The sequence below is a fragment of the Coturnix japonica genome, chromosome 7 (genome assembly GCF_001577835.2).
Source record: "Coturnix japonica isolate 7356 chromosome 7, Coturnix japonica 2.1, whole genome shotgun sequence".
Taxonomy (NCBI): domain Eukaryota; kingdom Metazoa; phylum Chordata; class Aves; order Galliformes; family Phasianidae; genus Coturnix; species Coturnix japonica.
This window is the reverse complement of record NC_029522.1, coordinates 14,882,872-14,905,860: the sequence shown is the minus strand read 5'-3', so window position 1 is coordinate 14,905,860 and position 22,989 is coordinate 14,882,872. Positions and strand designations below refer to the sequence as shown.

The 22,989-nt window shown below is 42.8% G+C and overlaps 2 protein-coding genes across 5 annotated transcripts in view; both read right to left on the bottom strand.

Moving 5' to 3' along the window:
• Positions 1 to 8,641, bottom strand: part of CHN1 (chimerin 1) — a 73,786-nt gene extending 65,145 nt beyond the window's left edge. The window contains exon 1 of the mRNA XM_015868432.1: positions 8,398 to 8,641. Within this exon, the coding sequence (XP_015723918.1) occupies positions 8,398 to 8,416 (19 nt within the window). The 5' untranslated portion in view covers positions 8,417 to 8,641. The remainder of the gene's footprint in view (positions 1 to 8,397) is intronic.
• Positions 8,642 to 18,366: 9,725 nt separating this feature from the next.
• ATF2 (activating transcription factor 2) overlaps positions 18,367 to 22,989 on the bottom strand; it is a 40,314-nt gene continuing 35,691 nt past the window's right edge. For all 4 annotated transcript variants that reach the window (XM_015868428.2, XM_015868431.1, XM_015868430.2 and 1 more), the window contains one exon: positions 18,367 to 21,023. In XM_015868428.2, coding sequence (XP_015723914.1) covers positions 20,797 to 21,023 — 227 coding nt within the window. In that variant the 3' untranslated portion in view covers positions 18,367 to 20,796. The remainder of the gene's footprint in view (positions 21,024 to 22,989) is intronic.

The following is a 22,989-nucleotide window of genomic DNA, read 5'->3' as shown; positions in this document are numbered from 1 at the left end:
CAGCAGGACATCACAGGGCCGGTCAGGGGACAGGATGATTCCTGTAGGGCAGCAGCTATTCTTGGCCTTTTCTCATCACTGCAGAACATACGATATGCTGTTTGACACTCAGCCACGATGACTGACACTTCTAGACTGCTATTGAGTCTTTGATGCTATTTTAATGTTATCCTTGGCAGGATAATTCCTTTGAATTTGGAAAAAAAAGAAAAGCTTTGAAAACTTTCAGACACGTCAGTGCTGTTCTTCAGGCAAGGCACTGCTATGTACTAAAGGAGCTGCAGTGCAAACGCTCCCGAATCAAATACTGCTGGTTTCCTCCCTGTCCTCACAGGAATAAAGCATCCCTTCATAGCATCAGAAAGATGGAAGAGACCGCTAAGATCATCTAGCCCAGCCACCAACCCACCCCCAGTGTGCCCACCAACTCATATCCCCCAGTGCCATACCCACCTCCACACGTGGTGACTCCACCAGGTCCCTGGCAGCCCAGCACCCTGAGTGGCTGTGGCACAGCACTAAGCCACACTACTACTCTGGCCTAGGAATGTTGCACTGGGACAAAATTTAGGAAGGCCATGCTCTGAAACCAGCATGAAAGGGAGAGAAAAATAAATCACACTGCCATCCCCATTGTCTACAAATGTCTTTTCTGAAGATGATAAATTCAGTGGAAAAGCTTTTAATGGGTTAGAATGAGGCATCCCCTGAAAACAGCCAGAGTTCAGCGTCTTTTCTCATCAGGTATGCTATTACTGCCTCCATATGAATAATGGGAAAATGTTAATGGGAAATATTTTACCTATCACCAGCACTGCTGCTGCTAAATGGACGTGTCTGCTAAGTGATTAGACCAGGCTGCAGCTGATGCGTTGCTAGATTTCCTCTGAACTGAAGCAAGGGAAGCAAGTTCTTGTTTTCCCTCCTCTTTGCCACACAAACACAGTGACATCCAATCACAAAAAAATGATGATGAACAAAAACTAAGAAAACAAACAAAAATACCAATTAAAGTTCACTTTGAGGTTTGTAACAACTGCAATTTTCATGTTTGCAATAGAAAGCAAAGTAAGCAGCTGTTGCTGCCCCTTTTTTGACTGCTGTTAAAATGGGTTCAACATCTCTAAAATTATTTCTCAGTATTACAATATGCATAAAAAACAGGATTCAGAGAGGGGAAAAAAGATGCCAAGTGCCACCTTGTGGACATTTAACAAACATAATTTAATTGTATTTTCTGTTTATAGCAGCCTGCTTCAGACAACAGGCTGCTGGGGATTTCCAGCATCACTACCCCACACAAAGTGGGCTACCTGGGGCTGCTGACAAGGGAGCCGAAGTGGCAGCTGCCTCTGACCCTCTGATGCAGACCACGGGAAGGCTGATGATGGCTCTTTCAACTATCTGTCAAAATAATGCCATCAAACTCAAATTTGCCACTTTCATTTCTCCATTTCAGCGAAAAAGAGCCTGTCAATTATTTATTTAACCCACCGTGCTAAAGCTGAATGCACTGTCAGCTGCCCTGAGTTGCTGGTACAATGTGATGGGCAGCTCCCTACTATTTCCTACGGGTATGTGAATGCTCTTTCGCTAACAAATCCTGCAAGACCAGAGTTAACAGAAATACACTTTCACTGGATGAATCACATCTCCTAGATCTGACAGATGATTTGTCCAAGTAACTTCTACATGAGGACAGTAAAGTCTCAGAGCAATTCAAAGTAATGTCAAGCAACATGAACTTGAACGCTATAATCAAGCTTCCCTAGTGTAAATCCAGACTAGCTCTCATTAGAGACACTGCTCACTGAGTTTGTCACTCAGATGAGTTTGCTTGGAAGTAGGTAGCAATTGTCCTTACACAGGTCTCAGCCTAGCCAGAACAAGCCATAACATGGGATAAAATATTAACCTTCCTATATTTCCCTTCTGATTATTCATTTCCACAATTCCTTATCTCCTCTTTTAAAAATCTCCCTGCACAGGGACCAAGCTCACCTCCCATCACTTGTTTTAGTTGTTCCAAACACTGGTACCTGCAAGGGCCCCATCACTTCCACCTGAACTTCCAGCTGGGGACAACTGATATTCAGACCAGTCACCCTAAGAGCAAAAAATGCCAATAGGATGTTACAGAAGAGTCTTCTAGCTGTAAATTAATCTCTTCCCCCAGAATAAGAAATCTGTCCAGTCAAGGTTGTATAGAGGAGACCCTAAATAAAGGAAGAGCTTTCAGGCACTTCTGAAATACAATCCCTCCATCAATTGCATAATGCCCTAATTTACTGAATCAAGAAGGCATGTTTTGTCACTATTTGCTTGGTTGCTTTGAATGCTTTTCACAACCAGCATTGAAATCATGAACATACATTCACTTTCCTGCCCTAAACTATTTTTTGAATACAGCATTGTGGTTTTATTAAAAGCTGAACCACAACAAAAGAGCACAATGCTGACCCTGCCTCCCCATGCATTGGTAAAGATCTGCTGAGAACTTGTCCTCCCTTCCATTTCAGACCAAAATAGCTGCTGGGAATTCATTAGCCTCCTGAGGAAAAACACAAACACAACAAAACCACCCATTAGCAGCTCAGGCAAAACCAGACTCATCCGAGAGAAAATTAAGAGCAGATCTGATTTCTGAGTGCTGTTATAAGCAGTCTGAAGATGGACTCGTACTCCAAAGCATGTCTCTCTGTCACGGTGTAATAGACGCTGTTGCCTCTCCTTTCTCAAACTTGACCTGTTTATGTTCTTCGACCATCACAGTTATAACAAACCTATTATGACTCTTATTACAAACAGATTTTTCATTTTCTAAAACAGTTGTCAATAACACAAGCCATTGCTCATGCAAAAATATGGCTTGTGTTTGCATTCTTATTTCCAGAACAGATGCAACACATCAACGCTCATGGTTGGAAGGAGGAGGACAGACTACCAAAGTCCTCTTGCCTGGAACTAGGATCACTTTACAGTATTATAAAGGAAACTCCTAAAACACTTTATTGGCAGGGTCAGAGGAAGGGAAATGGACACAATGTGGTGGAATGCCTTTTCTTGTGTTGAATTAGGTTTTTTCCTCCAAACGTCATTCTCCAGATGCTGTGAGCTTTTGCCCAACCCAAAAGCTGGAAGTATCATTTCTTACCTCTTTCTGTTCTCATACAAAACGTTCAAGAAGCCTCCAAGGATGCAAAATAGGATTTCCCATGTAGAGGAGATGAAAACCTCACCTTCCTTTTTGGCAATTTCATGGCTCACCAATATAACTACAGCAAAAAAATATCTAACAGCCTCTCCCTGTTTATAGTATTAAATACATCTTTTCCATAAATCTCCTTCTCCGGAGATTCATCTGTGGTCCTGGAAGCACCAGGGGGCGTGAGATATGCCCTTCATTTGTCCTCAGCTCTTGCCACATTTGGAGGATGAAGGCTGAGCTCTGCAGATGAGGGTGAGCAGCTCAATGCAGAGCTTGATCACTGCCCAGTGGGGAACAGGAGAGCTGCCTGCAAAGCCATATATGATCAGAAGTTGAAGGTAGACCCCAAATCTTTTTTTGGGGGGTAATCCCACTTTTTTCTTCCTCTCCTCCCCCTCTGTCTGCTTAATTTGGATGGCTTCTTACCTGTTTTGTTCCTTACTGGAACCAAAAGCCCCTGGCAACACCCACAAGCAAAGACCAAACTCTGTGCTATGGAACACGATGTCTAACTAGAAAACAAGAACAGCTGCTGGCAAGAGCAGCAGAGGCTCACAAAGACAAAGACATTCTATAGATGAAAAATTGGTATCCCTGTTCTTGAGTCCTGGCAATCCAACGATGCCCCAGGCAGCACTGCCTCTCTGCATAACATTCAGCCAGCATGGCAGAGGTGAGGAAGAGCTATATCCTGTTGGGTTTCTTGTTTTGTTTTCCAGTGAAAAGCAATCCAATTCTGCACTGAAGCATCATGTCCAGATTCATATGGAAGCCATAAAGTGCAGATGAATATGTATGGAAGACTGCCCCTACCAAACAATTATCAGCAGCTTTTATAGTCTGCTCTGGCTTGTATACTTACCAGATACTAACAGCATTGAGGAGACTGAGTCGTACCCTGCCACGTGAGAGCCAGGAACTATTAAGTACTGCACTAACAATGGGATTGCTTTTCCTGCCCATGCTATTACTCCATATTTCACAGTCCCCCACGTTTTCTGGGGGGGGAAATTTCTGTGATTCCGTGACTTCAGAAATTTCCTTCTTTTTCTCATTCAGATATAAGATGAACAAATACTTTGAATGCTGGAAATGCCAAATGCCCATCAGCTCTTCCACGCTGGCAGAGGCTGTGGCACATCACACCGCAGGCTGCCCAGCTGGAGGCAATCAGCCCTCCAAGCAGGGACCAGCACTTAGATTTAACAGACCAAATATTTCAGAGACTTTAAATTACGCTCTTCTTTGTTTCAAGACAGATCTGGAAAGGCAAAATCTAGAAGGCTTTCAATTTTCTGCCATCACTTATGAAGATGTGCAAGATGGATACAATCCACTGCACTGAAATTACAAATCCTGAGCATCTGCAAAACCCTCATCCAGGAGCCTTTATGCCAGTTTAGGATGACATCGTTTAAATGCTTGCAAAGCACCGCGGGCAGCTCTTGGGTTTGTCTATGCTTTAGCTGAAGCCTGCTCCTGTGGAACTGTACAATCTGTCCACAAGGTGGAGCAGCTAAATAGCTCGAGATGTGAGCACTAAGCCTCGAGTTCTGGAAGAAAAGAAAATCATGTGTCAGGGAATAAGCATATAGAGAAATTACCTGCGCTCCTGGAGGATTATGATACGTGCATTTTCATGTGGCACAAGTAACATGATCTTCCAAAGAGTTTGTATTAGGCTTATGCTCTGAGTTTACTGATTAAAACAGTACTTAAGTATAGTACTCTATATGCAAACATATTCTGGACACTGAAATATGCTTTCTATCACATAAAAATCTGCATCAGCAGAACCTGGGAACTCCTCCTTGATCTGATGACTCAGAGGACCGTCCTCCTTGACAGCGCCAGGTGAGATTCCATGCTGTGCAGATTGCGTCCCTGTATGAACAGCTCATAGGCAAGGAGGAAAGGGGTGTGAGAGGATTGCTATGAGATAAAAGAGTGACTGCAGAGAACCATTAGGAGGGGACGAATTCAGAGGGCTTGTGCTGTAGCTGGCAGGAATTAAAATCTTTCCTTGTTCCATTTTATTTACCTGCACACTCTTTCCTCTCTTCCTCAGTTTACTTTGGTTTACTTAAAAGAAGGCAAGGGGATTTTTACACACAGTTCTTGACCTAATTCTACCCTCTGGTTCCTGGGCAGATGCTTTGATATATTCTAATAACAACAGATATATTCCTGGAGGGCACAAGGCAAAGCAGTAACCTTTTCTATGTCAAACTCTACCACTCTGAGAACATTCCACAACCCTTTATTAATTACACATGGGCACAACTAGATCTGACCTTTACAGCTTCAGCGCTTATCTCTATAATATTTCCTACAATATTCACAGTTATAGAAAACACAGTTTTATACTAGTCACTTCCTGAAGCACAACTCCAAGCACTAAGCTGGGAAGCCATGGGTGAATTTTTTCTCCCTCATTTATAAGCATCAGTGTTGTTTTTCTAATACTTTGATCAATAGGTACCCACGTGCCAGTTAACAGATCCATCTTCTTTTCCCTGCTCCTAAGTAGGTTTTTGTTTCCATTTTTCCCTGAGACTCACAAGCTGTTCAAGGTTGCTGTCCTTACTTGCTTCATTAGGTCTTACACACTAGGTAGGGTTAGCACAGCACCTAGGAGAAAAGAACTTCCCACCCTGCGGTGAGAACCCACAGGCATTACCTGTAGGTAAGCCACCCTGAGAGGAACTTTGGCTTTCCACGTTCCTCTCACTAAGCTGACCAAGCAGGAGAACTAGAAGTCTTTCCCACGCAGGTAAAACACCCATTCACAGAACAATGAATTGATTTCACTTCCATACAGTACCTTTACTTTAAGACTGTGACAATGGAAAAGATGGGTTTTGCCAGCAGCATCACAACCTCATTTCCTCTTTTACCTCCACGTTACCTCTCTCACACTTCAGCTGTCCAAGCAGAGTGACAGTACACACCTAGGCTTTGCCTCCACAGCATCCCATAGCTCCAGCTATTAGCAAATGGGCAATGGGGATTCCAGCCACAGAAACACACCTGTGTGCTCTTCCTCTCTCCAAGAGGATCCACAGACAAGCAACAGAGCAGAACCTGTGGGTCCTTCCCACTGCCTCTGGGCTAAGACAGGCATGCAGCCTCTGCACACAAAGCCATGGACTCTGTGCTTAAACTCCATTCAGCTGCCACAGCAGGCAGGAAGAAATGGATGCAGAGAGGGAAAAAGGCTGCTGACAAGGCTGTGGTGACTGAATGTACAGCCAACCTTCAGAGAGCCTCCAAGTGCCACCCTGAAGGCCCCACCTGCAGCTATCATTCCAGAGGTTACACAGAGCAGCTTGACATTCTGCAGCAAAGGGCAATCTCTACTGGGAGCAAAGAACGCTCAGCCACTCTGCCAAGGAGATAAGACACAGCATATTCACCCTTCCGACTGCCTGATAACCACAGGTTTGTCTCAAGCTTGAACCTATGATGTCACTCTGCTCTCTAGCCCCGTCCTCTTTTAGAATAGGTTTTCACCTATGCACTGAAATCGCCATAGATCAACATTAAGGGCATGAAAAAGGCACGTTGTAACACTTCCCATCCCTCTCCATGCTCTTGCTGTGCTGACACATACACACATTGATTGAAAGGAACCCACCAGACCGGGTGGATTTTCCTCCCAAGCTGATGCAGTAACTTATCTCAAGTTTCATAGTCTTTGTGGCACCACCCTACTAGAAGCAGCCCTAGAATGCATGAAATTTGATTCAGATATACCACCATAAGACAGAAAAAAACGCATAGTATTGAGCCTAGAATTAATGTGTCTATTCACATACAGCCACAAGCAAAACAAAAGCTGAAGGTGTTTGCTCACTTTAAAGCTGACAACGTTGGGTCTGTTGTTGTATGTGGAGGCAGCGTGCAGCAAGTCACAGCAGCTCAGGGGACACAGCAACGCGCGACACTGTGATAACTCAGTTGTAAGCAAATCACAGCTCTATCTGCACACACAGTCCTGCATTAACCCAACTCCCCCTGATGCTCCTGCACTCATCGTTTAAGATGTACCCCTCTGCTTTTACACTTACAAAGGATTTCACATCAATTTATTAACGTATATTAATCTCCTTTGCTGCATCTTTCTATTGTCCCTTTGTGGCTCCTTAGGAGGGTGCAATCTTCACGCTATTACTCTTAACAAGATTTTATTTAAGACCTCAGCACAGCAAGGCCCCCCTCTCCATCTTCTGTTTGCTCATTAGCTTTAACACGCATCAACGTCACTAACAGCAGATGTGAGAGCAGGCGCAAACCCCTGCTTCAATTTCCTTTGTAACGCAAATTTATTGATAGCAGAACGTCATTATTTCGATAAAACGCACAGAAACTAAGAAAAATAACCCGGTAAGTCTGAAAAAACTGAAACAAACAAACAAACAACAAAACACCAGGTGCTTGAGTTACAAAGGTTACAGAATCATCATAACTGCTTGAGCCAGAAGGGACCCTTACCGGCCGCCCAGCCCAACTCTCCCGTTAAGAACTTGGTTTAAAAGCTCGAGTTAAAACACTCGTAACTTTATAGCTAAGCCCGCACGGACACAGCAGCTACTCACCGCGGCAAACGCGTGTTGCCCTCAGCAGGCGCTGAGTGAGCTCGGCCCTGCCCCGCCCGACACGGCCGCCATCCGCAGCCGGGCCGGCAACGGCAACACGTGCCGAACTTGTTGTCGGATGGAGCCGGCGTATCAGAACAACAGAACAGGTGCCAGCCCTTCGACAAGAGGAACCAGACCACGCTCGTTCTTACGCGGAGCTGCACCACCCCGGACACGTCGGGTCGCTCGCTGCCATAGAAGCGATGCCCGGCCGTGCCGCCCCCCGCAATGCTCCCGTACCGCCTAGAGGCGCTTTGCTCGCCTGGTGGCTTTCAGCAACACTCGGTTTGGGCAGCGCTTTAACTGCTAAATTAACACCACGTTTAATTAGAGAAGCCCTACGCTCAGCAGCCAAACCACGGCTCTTCCGTTCTCCCTCCAGAGCCCCTGGAGCACAAGGGACCGCACAGAGCCGAGCCCAGAGCCGAGCCCATCCCCGCACAGCCCCATCCCGCCGCTCTCCTCCCGGCTCAACTTTTACCGCCGTGCCCTCCCCGCCCCTCCCGGCCCCGCCCCGCTCTGCTCTGCACACAATGGGCCGCTACTCACCGAACAAGGTCAGAGCCATGGCACAAATGGGGGCTGGCCGGCCGCAGCGGGGCTGGCATTGGCGCGGCGGCGCTTCGCGGTAGCGGCTGGGCGCGACCGCAACGCCCGCGGAGCCGCCGGCTGCGGCCGAGCAGAGGGGGCTGAGGGCCGCGAGGGGCCGCCTGGGCCGGGCACGGCCCCGCTCCCGCTGCCGCTCCTCCCGCCCGCGCTGTCAGTGCGGCCCGCCGCCTCGGGGAGCCATCTTGCGCCGACACACGACCCGCCTCCCGCCCTCCCGCCGCAGCCGGCGGGGCCGTAACCATGGCAACGCGGCCGCCCCGCCGCCGAGGCACAAAGGAGCCGGGGCCGGGCGGCAGGTGCGGGGCCTCGGGCAGCCGCCGCCTCCAGGGCCGGGAGAGCGGCCCTTGTCCTCGGCCCTTGTCCTCAGCCCGGCCCCTCAGGGCCGCCAGCTCCTGGGACAAAGCGCTGCTCGATGTAGCACAGAGCGCGCTGTGCCACGGGATACGCTCAACGAGGAAAAACACTTTGAAAGGTAGTTTGAGGACTATCGATATTTCAAAAGACGTTTTTATGGCCATGCCGTGAAGAATAATATCAGCTTCCCCTCAGGTTTCCTTGAATTGCATCCAGCTTTTTCTCTGCCACTACTCCAGCATCTTTCTCTAATGACTACTTGTGCATACTAGAAACGTTTCCTTGTCCAGAGACACTTTGATACGTCAAGAAGAAACCAGAGGCACAAATCAGGAGGAAAAAGCACCCAAACAGCCCAGAGTTCTCTAAAGAGAAGGTCTCTTCTCCCACACCTTGCTTTTTGCACAGGCCTAAAATCATCACGGCTATTTCCACACAACAACAGTATCTTACAATTGCATGATACCTTATGGAGCCGGCACACCTCAGAGCACTGGCAGTAATGCCTGGGAACTTCCTCAGCGAGCAATACTGAGACACCTTGCCATTGCTTCACAGGGAAGCGGGGATGATCTCCTACATAGGAGAAATTTCTCCTATAGTTACACTTGCCTCCTGGTAGGAACAGTCAGGGTGTAGTATGGAGGCTGTACTCCCTGGAAGAGCCATACAGACACAGGATGCCGTTCTCTGCTCCACTCCTTGACCTTCATCTGCTTTCTCACCTCCTCCCCCGAGCCTCACAGCGCTTTACATTCCAGAGGCAATTACCACTGCTTCATTCTCTGCATTAAATACCCTTTACTGGGATTTAATGCTGGCTGCCAGTGTCTACTTCTCCACTGTGGCCCCTACCCATGCCCCTTGCTTTTGATATGGACCTTGATACATAGGCTTGTCTGAGGGCCTGGTACAAAACGGTGCCTAAATAGCAGACATTTATACTTCAAACCTAAACTAATTCACTCATCATATATTGATAAATGATGTAAAATTAATTACTGACATTTATACATACCCAACTGTAAAGAAAGGTTTCCAGCTTGTAAATTCAACATTATGTGAAGGAAAATAAATTAAAGCCATCCCGTATTAGTGGGGAATAGTAAAAGCAAAGGCATGGTGAAATGTTACCTGATGAATAGGGGCAGCATCTCACTGCAGCTGCCCCTTGGCAGCAGGAGGGCAGCTCAGCAGAAGCCTAATGTGTAACTGCTGCTGGCCACGTTACCCAGCATCTCCATTGCTTCTCTCCTTTGCAGTGCAGCATTTACACCCTGGAAAAAGCAAGGCAGGTTTCTACCAGTTGCTCAGTGAGATACCTCAGTGGTTCTACCTAAACTATAAGTCATCAGTGAGAAGCTGGAAGACTGACTGCTGAGCTTTCTTATGCTTTCTAGTTAAAATTAACATTGAGTAAGCGCAGCTACTTCAACGTAACAGCAAGTCTACCACAAACACAGAGGTGTTACTGCAAAATGTACTGTGGTACATAGTAAATACTATCTATGGATCTTGAAGAAATTATCTTAAGCTTTGATGTAATCTCCATTAAAAATGTGCACCCAAATTACATTTCACAGCTTTTCCCATGCAACAGATGACAACAGCAGCAAGTTACAGTGCTCACCTTTGCCCCCTCTTCTCTTCAACGCCAGCAACACAAGCAGCATTCAAGACGCAGGGCTGGCTGTAATGGAACAATTCCTTTTGCTCTGCACTGGGTGGCCACTTTCAGCTTCTCAGACAAGCGATTCTTCTCTGTCTTCCAGTTCAGAGGTCACCTGCATACCAAGAACCACCTCATCCCCATCTTTTTCAAGCTTTCCCCTTTAGTCCTTTTGACTTTAAAAGCAGCACAGCGATGACTGTCATGCATAGGAATTAATGATGTTAATTCTAAAATGGTCTCTTTAGCTTTTGGCCCCTTTATTCAATTAACATCATGGAAATTCCTCTAATGCTTCCAAACATGAATTTGAAAGTACTCCCAATATGGCTCAGCAGAGGAAATCCTTTTAATTCTGTTTTTCTAAGAGCAGGAGCTGCAAAAGAATTTGGAAAATGAAAGGAAAAGCTACGCAAATTTTTAAGATAACAATCATCACATAAGTTGCTAGATTTGATGAAAATTGACCAAAACTTGCTACCCATTAGGTTGTAATCTACATTTGGGTATGAGCTTGGAGCCCAGGAGGATGTACAGTGTGGACCACGGAGCTTCCTCTCACAATAGCTTCCACAAGATACTGAGAGCAAAGAGGCATAAGGATGGGCAAGCAACCAAACTACTTCGAGCTGCAAAAGAATATTATTATTTGCAGCTGGTCAGAATATACTTTAGCAATAGCAATGGACCGATGGAACCTGATGTGATCCTTGAGGTCCTCTCCAACCCAAGCCATCCTATGATTCTCTGCAAGCTTTCTTACTGCTCGTATGTAAGCTCACTAGTGAGTCTTGTCAGCAGATATATATAATGCAAGACCAGCTATTCATTATGTTAATAAAATCCTAGAAAATTCCAGAATTGCTTGTGCTTGCTCAGATGTACGTAGAATGGTATGTTCTCTTATTTTTTAAGAGTCCTGCATATGAAACACATAATATGTTTTTGATTGCTTGTTTTATTAAGTGAAACGAACAAGCTAATTAAAGAAACTCCAGGAAGTGTCTGCTTTCTGTCTCCTAGGGACAAGACTCAGGCATCAAAGGAGATAATACCGATGGCTGTAAAACACCCAACTGTGTTTATATTACCTCTAAAACGCAGCTTACAGCTTCTATTTAACTTTCATATTTCCTTTTTATATCACATTTAGAAAGATTCAGGCATTAGTTGAAAGAGTGCTTGTATGCATTTGGAAAAAAAAGGTAATTATGATTTAAAAAACAGAAGGTAAGCCATTTGCAAGGTAGTCTTGGGAATAAACCATTACAATTTTATCCATAAACACCACAGCCCAAGAAAAAGCTGGATTCAAACATCTGCAAGATATTTCTAGTCCTGACTTTGAAAAGGTCTTCAACCCTCAGCAGATGAGCTCCGATGTGAAGCCATAAATTATGCCACAGAATTGACAGCGGTTCTTCGTGCAACAGACTGTAGCTTCCAGATCCACTTCTAGATCTACTGCATGGCTTTGAGGAATTGCCACAGGTTTTAAGCATTCTCATTAGCAACAGAGAACTGCAATTGCGAAGTGCAGCATAGAACATCCGCTAGAGAGAAGTATTTTGTACTAAATCTTCAACTGAAAGGTTTTATTCCCAGAAAATGCTGGAAAGCTCTGTTTAACTGCTTTCGGGCAACATTTGTACTTCTCTTTTAGTGCAATTACTTGATTTTCTAATACCAGAGCCCTCAAAATTATTTCTTAGATAATCCAGTGCTGCTGAAGCCATTCAATAACAAAATGCTTTTAATTAGGGAACTAGCTGTCAGGCCATGAAAATGCTTGTAAGTCCAAATCTGAGTGCTCATATAGCAAAAGCCTTAGATACCTGATCTGCAGTTCAGCCACGTTTTCCATGCCTTCTACCAAGAAAAATGTATCAAAAGAATCTGCATCTTGGACTGCATTGAAAGCAAGATGGCCAGCAGGCTGAGAGAGGGGATCCTGCCCCTCTGCTCTGTGCTGGTGAGGCCTCACCTGGAGTAGTGCATCCAGATGTGGAGTCCTCAGCACTGGAGAGACAAGGACCTGTTGGAGCATTGGATCAAAATGATCCCAGGAGTGGAACACCTCTCCTTTGAGAACAGGCTGAGAGCTGTTTAGCCTGGAGAAGGGAAAGCTCTGGGGAGATCTGATAATGGTCTTCCAGTATCTAAGAGGGGGGTATAATAAGGAAGGAGACAGACTCTTCACCAGCTGAGGTGCTCAAATGGTTTCAAACTTAAAGAGGGGATATTTAGATTGCACATAAGGGAAAAGTTGTATTGTTTTCACAGCAATGGTGGTGAGAAACTGGAACAGGTTGCCCAAGGAGTTGGGGGAGGCCCCGTCCCTGGAGACATTTAAGGTCAGACTGGATGGGGCTCTGAGCAACCTGACCGATACATGTCCCTGTTCACAGCAGGGGAGTCGGACTGGATGGCCTTCAAAGGTTTCTTCCAACTCAAACAACTGAAAGACTTTCAAAGGAGAACATAAAATCTTTCAAACTGAGCAAAAAAAGCAAACACACCATCGGCAGCTTTCAGCTTTGCTGCACACAGCACAGGCAGCTCTGCAAGAAGTCAGGTTAACAGCAGCAGAGCACAACAAGCACAGAGCAACACTGGAAATAACTTTCAAGTCCCGCATTAGCTCTTCTGGCTCACAGGGAGATGGCATTAACTAAAACAACTTCAAAGAGCTGGGACCGAGTGAAGTCCTTCTCATAATGATCTTAAAGAGTTACTGAAGGAATCAATAGCTTCTCCCGTTAAACAAACAAGCTGCTTAAAATGAGTATTATTCCTAAAGAGGAGACAAACTGCTCTTGGAAGTAATAGAGGGACTTAATTAGGATTTGAGATTTTCGCTATTTGTTAATTGATCTCCCAGCCCCAAAATAGTTATAGGGAACTGCAGGTTTGCAGTAGGAAGATTCCTAATGGAGGGACAGAATCATCTGACCCCTCTGAAGCCCTTTTATCTGTGCCAAAAAGCATAACTTATTATGTGGATTCCACAGAGAGAAACTTCCATAACTGATGTTACCATTTTGCTGGGGAAAGGGGAGAAATGAATGTCATTTCCTTTTTCTTTAGTAATAAAATACGCACATCCCTTGATTGCGAACATTTTGCTTATTGTCAGCTAAGGCATGTGGAAATTACCTCACAAAGCAGAAGTAAATTAGCAGATATCCAGGCCCCAAATTGGCAGTGCCAGAAACAATTACTAAGACTTGGTGCGTTATTGATTCTCTTGATAGGACTATAAAATGTATTGGTTATTTAGACAACTCTGGCAGCATGAGACAAGCAAGGTGGTTGTAAGACACAGGGAAAGCTGGCTATCATTGTGATGGTTTGTGTGTGACCATAATTGCAAAAGAATGAGTGGGTTTCTGCTCTGAGGTGCCAAAGCAATGCACTGTGCTACATGTAAACCTCATAACTAGCATCCATCCTATACCCTGGTCCCCCCTTTTCACTCACAGAAGATGCAGATGCATTGTAATTCTGGTCTGGGAGGACAAAATGCCCTTTTAATGCAGAAAACCCTGTCTCTTCCCCCACCCCATTGTTTCCAATGACTTTTTCCACCACCCACACAGAGCCCTGGGCCACCAGGCCCCACTCCTCTGCTGCCCAAGGAGACCTGAGCTCCCACTGGCACTCCTAGCACTCCCACTACATACCTGGGTGATGTCTGTGGTAACAGGAAAACAGAGGAACAGTAGATGGAGGAATTCAAACTGTGCGTGGAAAAAAACAGATGCATAAACAAAAGCAAAAAAAGCTTAACACGTAGAACACCACCAGATGAAACACTGTGGCTGTCTGTAACATGGGAGTGTCCCCCTGGGACACGTATTTGCTCCAAACCATTTAGCAGTTACCACTAGATGGCATTTTGCTCCTGACAAACTAGGAACTCCCATATTTTGAATTACTTGTCACAGACAGCAGGAAATAGCAGAAAATGAAATTACTTACCTCATTCAGTTAATAACTTATTATCTACTCTCTCGTATAAGGAAGACATCGCTAATACAAGATAATTTCACTTGCATATTTATAAATCCCCTTTAACTGTAGACCACAGCTCCTCTCCAGCCCCCTCTGCTCGGTGGGTGAGGAGCAGAGCTGCAGCCAGCACTTACCAAAAATCTTTGCCACATTATTAAATGAAGCACAAATGGAAGCCAGCCCTCAGACTTGGAGCAGGCACGGACATCTGCCTGAAATGCTTTGCTCCAGTAACTGCACACTGCATTTCCTGTATTATTTTTGGATAAAGCCTCAATACAAACTGCGGTATCAAAATAATTCCCACTTAGGACTAGAGCTGTTACAAGCCCCAGTTACAGATGTGATGCTCTGAGGTCATTCTAATCCCAGTGAGGAGAAGCAAGCTCTGATGGATAAGAGGACATTTCCATTCTCCATCTTTGCATGGTAGAACACACCTTGCACAGAGGTGCAGTGCAGATGTACTTCCCATACCATGGAGTGGAGCAGGGGTGGCTTGTTCAGTGTCCACAAGCTGTTCAGTACTGGATGAAAACAAAACCACCTTTCCTTTAATGTACAGCAAAACACAGATTTCTGAGCACCTGAAGACCTAAACTGAGAAAATACTCAGGCAAAGGCATCCCTGCTTACACTGAGCCACTACAAGGCTCTGGGTATGTCAGTGACTTCTGAGGAAAGAAGTGCAATTTTGAGTTACAAGAAAGAAGAAACATGATCTGTGTGTCCTGAGCCACTGAAGTCCCTCACATCCAATTTCCCTTTTCCTAAATTACTGTTTACCAGCAAGACAGAAGCACAGGTGGTGATTAGCAACTGGTTAAATCTTGTTTGGGGAACGTCGATTACAGAAGTTGCTTCAGTTTATGTTAAATAGTTCCTAAAACTGTGCTGCAAAATTTTAAGTGCCTTTGTACCGGTTTAGTAAAGGCATAAAAAGAAAACTATCTACAGGTTTGTGCTTACACCAGTGTAACTAAGCCAAAGTAGTGACATTTAGGCATTTGAGATCCCCAGTATGTTATGATCCTTGTGGCTGGCCTGTTCTATCAGCCAGCTCCGTTAACTGCGTGTGTGAACACTTACCTGACAGGTGAAGGCAACAGCAAGAACAAAAACATCCCACAAAACCCACACATGAAGTTACAAGAACAGGCAGACTTTGCACGTCCTCACTGCAACAACACAGCACTGCCTGGTGTCCAGAGCAAGGAAAAGGCCAGAGCTCATCACAAACTGGTACTTGTGCATTACAGAGAATGTAGAAGAGAAGCATCCCAAGGAAACCAATGCTGTGACATACGATAGGCAGGAACAGCAACCACAACTATGCTGACAAGTCAAACTGCGCTCCAATCACGTGGTAACTGGCAGCAGAGCTGTAACAGATCCTTGGATAACAACTTTTACACAGCATGCAGGAGACCGCTGTATGATTTACAGAAGTAAAAGGGGTTAAGTCCTATTAGAACAAGGGCTCCAAGAAGTTTGGGTCAACTGTAAGAGAGAGCAAAATGAAACCTTTCACGTATTCACACATACATGAAAGTCACAAAATGTGACCTTACTACCTTGACATCAAGTGTTAAAGAAGTTCCTATCGCACAGTGAAACATACAGCTTCTGTTCCTCATTTACAAGGATTATCTGTTTTTGTTTTGTTCAGCAAATCATTTGCTTTTTAAAATAACTGGTGAAAGGGATGCAGGAAACAAGAAATCTAAAATATTGGCTTAGTTATGAACTCGTAGCCATGCTGACTGTAGTCTGCTGGCATTTTATAGCCACCTAGAATGGCTGTACTAAAACGTATCACGTAACCTTTAGGAGCATCTTGCTCAACACAGTCAAGAGCAATGTGACCTTCTCACTATTTAGCCCAAGAGAGATCAAGACATTTAGTAACAACACTGTAAACATTCTGAAGTAACAAATAATCACAGAATGTATCTTAGGATCAGAGGAAAAGGTTGGTATAAATAAGAAGTGAAACATGCTACTTTTTTATACTTTTTGGATAGCAAAAAGAAAACATAAGCTAACCTCTGCCTTATGAGTAGCTCAGAAGACACACATCACAGTATTTAGGCCACCTGGAGACAGACCGCAGTAGACAGATGTGTAACAGCTCACACTCACATTTGATATATAATGCTCACCATAGGCAGGAGTTACATGAGGAAAATCTGCTTCCCTGCAATTCTGCTCCTCTGGAGCCATCTATGTGACAGCTCTCCTCCCTGAAGCTCACCTGCTCCGTGGAATGCTGGCTGACCTCCCTAAGCTGCACAGTGCTATCCTTTAAGCTCATTAATCATTAACTGGGAGCACCACCAGGCCCTGCTGGCCAAAGCCAACAAGTACTACCAGCTCCCTACTCTGTGCTAGGGATATTTAATATCATCACTTCACCACACTTTGATGGTTAAACATTCACTCCCAGATTAAATCTGCTACCTGTAGTTTATTTGAATATATCTACCCAATTCAGTGTTATATGAGGCCAGTGAAATAAATCCCACCACCTATGCGACTGTTGACACTGTGGATAAAAATAAATGTAAGGAAAATATTACTGTAAGCTATCTCACACTTCATGCTCTGCAATGTAAATGAGCACAGTCCAAATTATCTCTACTGAGGGAGGCAACAGGCAGCACATAAATGCAAACAACCTTCATTAGACACATTGTCATGAGTATATTAATCATGTCAAGAAGCATTGCTGGAGTTTCCTTCAGCACAATTTAACATACCTTACTTTATTAGGATGCACTTAATTTCACCATGTTTTCTCCTCATTATCATTTATGATGACCAATTAAAATGTTTGTATCTGCCTCTAGGCAAATTACTTCTGTAATTTCGGTAGCTGAAATCACCACTCATCCAACACTTGTCATCTACTTCCATCAGTCTAGTATCTCCATATCTTTATCTGCCCAGCCTATATTAGCATTTTAAAAAGAAAAAGCTTAATTGGATTGGATACTTACATGTAAAATAAGAATAGACGGGTTTTTTTCTTCCTTTTTTTTTTTTTTATTTACAGTGGAGAAAGGAAAGGGTAGCTATTACTTTCCTCTCAGTTGCCCTCTGTCACACAGTCTGCATGACTCTTCCTTGAAACGATGACCATAATTCATAGTTAAGGAAAATAATCATAGAATCACAGAATGTTTTGGGTTGGCAGGAACCCGAAACATCATCTAGTTCCAACCTCCTGCCACCGGCAGAGTTGCTGATTTCTAGATCAAGAAAATGCCCTGTGTACGCTTCTTCCAATGGGCTCAAAGTTGCATGTAGTTTAAATGTCATTTCCTTTGTCCAAAAGATGTGATAATTTCGAGTACATGGTGGTTCTTTTTTCCTCCACACCACTGTCCACCCAAGAGCTTTTCAAACTATAACTGGATGTGGCACCCCATCTACCATGACTCCAATATACATACATAAGACCAAACTATTTCTCACATTGTAGCAAACAAACAAGGGTGCAATTTCTACTCAACCTCCCACAACAAAACATTTCATACATTACTTCTTAGCTTCATGTATATGAAGATGAGATTACGGTAATTGAAACGTTAGCTGGAAATTCAGATTTCACACAACACCCTCGCAGTGGCACTCGCTGTAGCCAGAGATGGCTGAGCAATGCCTGTGATCACCAAGTCGCTCGTGGGCTCCTTCTGTGGATCACTCAGTCTCCAAAAGATATGTGGCCGACTCCTCAAAGGGTGCTGCGTGTCAACTTCAAGGCAATGGAATTTGATTTATTTTCATAACGTTGCTTTGACATCACAGTAACAACTTCCAAATAAATGCTGATAAGTGTAGTGATAAAGAAATAAGTTCGAAGACACTGCTGCCTTTTAGAACAATTATAATTTCATTAAAATAGGAACATAACTTAAAGATAGATTTTATTCTCTTTGATGATTTACTCATGCAAACTGCACATAAAAGAAAACAGTACAGTTTGTGAACATGTCAAATGTAAAGACCCAAAATGCTAAGTACAGAATTAGTGTGACATACGTCTCCAAACAGAATCCATGGTAGTACGGCTAATAACTGCTGTCTATTCGCTGAACACAGATTTTAATGGTTCTTCCTCCAGACCCACTGTTAAACTCATTAACTGTTTGCATGTCTCCTATACACTTATGAAGACTTATTTTACAAGCGTGATAGTTGTTATAAAAAAACATCACTTATATAAATATGATTTAAAAAGCCTTTGTGTTTAGGAGAGCAAATTATAGCGCGATCAAGAAGGCCTCACCTCGGCCACCAAAACTACAATGAAAAGTGACTGTAAAGCTTTCCTGCAGAATTCACATTTTGTGCCTTTGCAATTCATTTCCTTCTCACAAGACGCCCATTGTAAGTTACCATCCCGGAAATGATCAATAACTTATTGTTTATTCCTGAAATTGGGAACGTAAGACTTCTAAACACATGAGGGTATCAACTCAACTTCCTTAGTTTACAATACAAAATATTTAGAGTCCTTGTTATCTGCATGCTTAAAGCCCTGTGATGATACATATATGACCTAGATATCTCTTTGTCCAGTTTCATTATAGTACGGTTGTATATATATTGTAGAAACCATGATTTTCCTGTGGATCAATTACATTTTCTTTTAGATTTTAAACTGAATCAAATAGAAATCTGATGGCACCGACACTTAAAAACACGCAGTATATTGTGGAGAAGGAAGAGCAAATGAACTACACAACCCATTATAAATGCATTAAATCTTTGTTATATACATAATGGAATCCTGCTTTACTGCCAGTTGCTACTATGCATCTGTTTTTGCTATTATACAAAGTTTTCCCACCTGAAAGCACACATCTATATTTTTTTAAACAACTTAATCTATTGTAAAATATTGTACTGTATTTTGAACATGAATACAGAATCAAAATAGATAATGGCACATTTAAAAAACTCAATATCCTACAGATGATTGGATAATGAGAAAAAGTGTACCTACAATCATTTCATCAGAAACAAACTACATCATGGAATGTTAGTTATCCAAGTTTGCACAGTAAATAACATTTTAAAACTGCAATCGCCTATCAGCCAGCATCACATTGAAGGCATCTTTAAACATTCAAGCAAAAGACTGCTGGCATTAACTACTGAACCATTCTCACGCACACACCACACACACCACATTATAATTACATTGTTTCCAAGATACGGTAGATACTGATTTTTTTTTTTCTTTTTTCCACAAGAAAGGTATCAAAATTTTTGCTACTAAAAGATGACAGTGCTTACACAAGAATTAAGTACAAGTTAGCTTGCAAATACAAGACAATGACAAAAAAAAGTCTTGAGTTGTCTGAAGGATTTTAGGCTTTTCTGGCATCCAAAACCATGAGTAAACTCAGTCTGCGACTCGAAAATCCACAGAATATCATCCTACTTTGGAATACTAAGTATTCCATACTTGATAACCTCGTACTTCACAATATGCTTACTGGTTTCAGCTGAACAACAAAGGGTAGTTACAGATACCTATGCTTACAGGAGAAATAAAGCTCTCCTCCCCTCATATTGAAAGTGTTGGAGGGGGAAAAAAAACAACAAAAAACAACCAAAAAAAATCTGTTTAGTAATGATCCTCATTTAGGACAGGTATGTGCATAATAGTACTGTATCTCATATACTGTACTGGCCCTATTAAACAAATTAAAAACCCAACGGTTAAAAAGCCAACCAAAATGCTATACATAAAATAACCCAAACATTTTTCTCCCAATCTTCTTCCTCTCATAATGTGCAAAAGAACAAAAAGGCAAAAAGACTAAAAGCAAATTTACTGTTACTGTCTTTCTCTTGCCTAGTGCTTTATGACCTTGCTCACGTTACAAAGTCAATAGGGACTATGCAGAACTTTGGTATAAAATGTCACACAATATTACTATCACAGTCTGGGGGATGAACTTTAGTAACTCACCCCAATGTTTGTTGAAATAATACCAAATTAAAAATGAAATAAACCACATTGTACTGTACATACACTTTACACATTAAGCACAAAAATAACTAGTAAACCTAACACTTAAGAGGAAAAAAAAGGCTTTTACAATGAGACTTCTAACTGGTGTTCTGTCTCATCTTCACCTGCCAATCTTAAAGCCAAATTTAGGTTTGAATTTTAAAACTGAGTAATTTTAAGCTACAATTTCTCCTAGCCGGAGACTGGTCTGTTGTTGGTTTCCCTTTAAAGTCACAAACGAATACCTAAGAAAAGGATGCAACCAAGTTCCTAATCAACTCCCTGAGGGCTGCGCCTGGGAGGGTGGCACCACACCGACCTGGGGAAGCCCGGGCTCCGAGCTCTGGTCCGCCAGCTGCGTGAGCACCGAGGTGGCAACCGCCTCTGCCTTGGAAGTGGAGCTTACACCGTTGGAAGTGCTGACGGAGCTGTGCTGAATAGCTTCTGCGTGTGGGCTGCTTGGCACTGAGATGTCTTCTGAACTGTCATCTTTATCTGCAGCTTCAGAAGAGAAACTGGGTTAGCTTTCTTTCCCCTCATAACACAAAACCACTTACCACGTGACAACAGTCCCCTCCTAAACAATTAGAATTCATGGTATCACTTAGCACAGCAAATTGCAAAACATTCTCATTTTCATTACTTTTGTTTTGTTTTGAGAAAATACTACTTCATAAGCAAAGATGTGGACTGCATTATGAAATACTCAGCAAACAAGAACATTTTCACACCTTCAAAACCACGATTAATGCCATCTGATTTCCCACCTAGTAAATTAACTGCTGGGTACGGCGCTCATGTTGTGCCAATAAGCAGTACCAATGGACTGAATGTGCTACCAGGTCTGCTGCTGCTGTATGAATTGGCCTAACATGAATTGGTCTCAGCAGTGCACAATACTCAGTACTGCAGGAGCGCTGTAATCTGGTGTCTACAGTTTCTTCCACAGAGATATTGTTAAACCACTCAATACATTCTTAAGCAATTGAACCTATATGACTAGATGTAGACAACATGTTTATTTAAAACTAGTTTGTCAACACTGTTTTCATGAACATGTACATTAGCTGAAACTATTCTTTCCACTCATATATTACACTGCGGGTACATCAGTTAGCCAATGTATTCCTAGCAGTATTCACATGAAGATGATGTGACAACGTTCTGTCAGAGGGCTGTCATTACAACCATCCTTTGTGCTGAATGTTGACTTTCACAAAAATTAAAAAACAAAACTAAAGCAAGAGAAATTAAAAAAAAAAATCCAAAAGAATCCAAGTGAGCCACGCTGCCCATTTCTGTCCTATTATCAGTCTTCTTCTCAAGTGTAGCCTTTTTCCACAGATTAGTGTTGTAGTACACGTTCATTTTGTTTTCTTTAGTAAATTAGGAATCTGATAATCCTTTTTCAGAGGGCAGAAAACACAGCATTACTAAAAGGCTCGTCATTAGTATTTCAACAAAGAAATCTTTAGCATATAATTAGCTTGCCAGTTTAAGACTTATATCCCTGAATTTGCATAAAAAATACTTCAACGTGGATGCTTAAAACATCAAAATTCAAGAAACCTACAGTTGCTGCTCTTTTTTGTTTTGGGGGAGGGGATTGATAGGTTTTTATTCTTACTTTTTTCCAGAAAATCTCGCATGCATAATGTTATCCTCTACTAGCTTCTGTATGAAATTATGTTGTGCTGTCAGATGGGAGCCATAATGGCCTCATCCCTGCAGCAATCATTGTTAATATAAACCCCAAACATATTTCCATACTGTTCCAATTTGCTCCAAGATGCTATTTTCTGTCTTGTCAAAATGACTGGAGATCAAAGGACCAAGATTTATAAGCTCAAAACTGACAAAATCAGTATTCTAAATATATGTGGCAAGAGAGAGTTGCTAAATCTCCTGAATCTTTTAAATTAAAAAATATTGCCCATTCTGGTGAAACTGCTTACAATGACTACAAGTAAAGATGGTGGCTATTAAGTTTTATCGCAAGCACCTGAGGATCTGTTTGCACGCAATACAAAACGCTCCTTTATTCTCCTGAATTACTGACACTGGCAAATTAAAATGAAGTGGCTACATATGGCAGAAACAATCTTCACATTTACAAATATCCTGAAATATCACTAAATCATAAAAACGAAAGCTGTGGGTTATATATTATGAATGTTGCCTAATGCATTCCCAGCTCAGTTATTTGTAACAAATTTGTGTACAATGGGCAAAATTGGCCATTTATTCTACAGCAGCAGCAGCTGGTTCTGGCACTGCGTATCATATCCAAAAATGAAGTTACAAGTCAGGAAAGCATAATTAACCTTTAAAATGCTGGAAGGATAAATACCAAATGAGCAACTTTCACTAAAAATATGTATTAGAAAATGAATGCTAATGGAAGCACTTAGCATTCCTTTTGAATTCCCTTTTAAAAATACCTTGTTAAAAGAGGTTGTTTAATGTG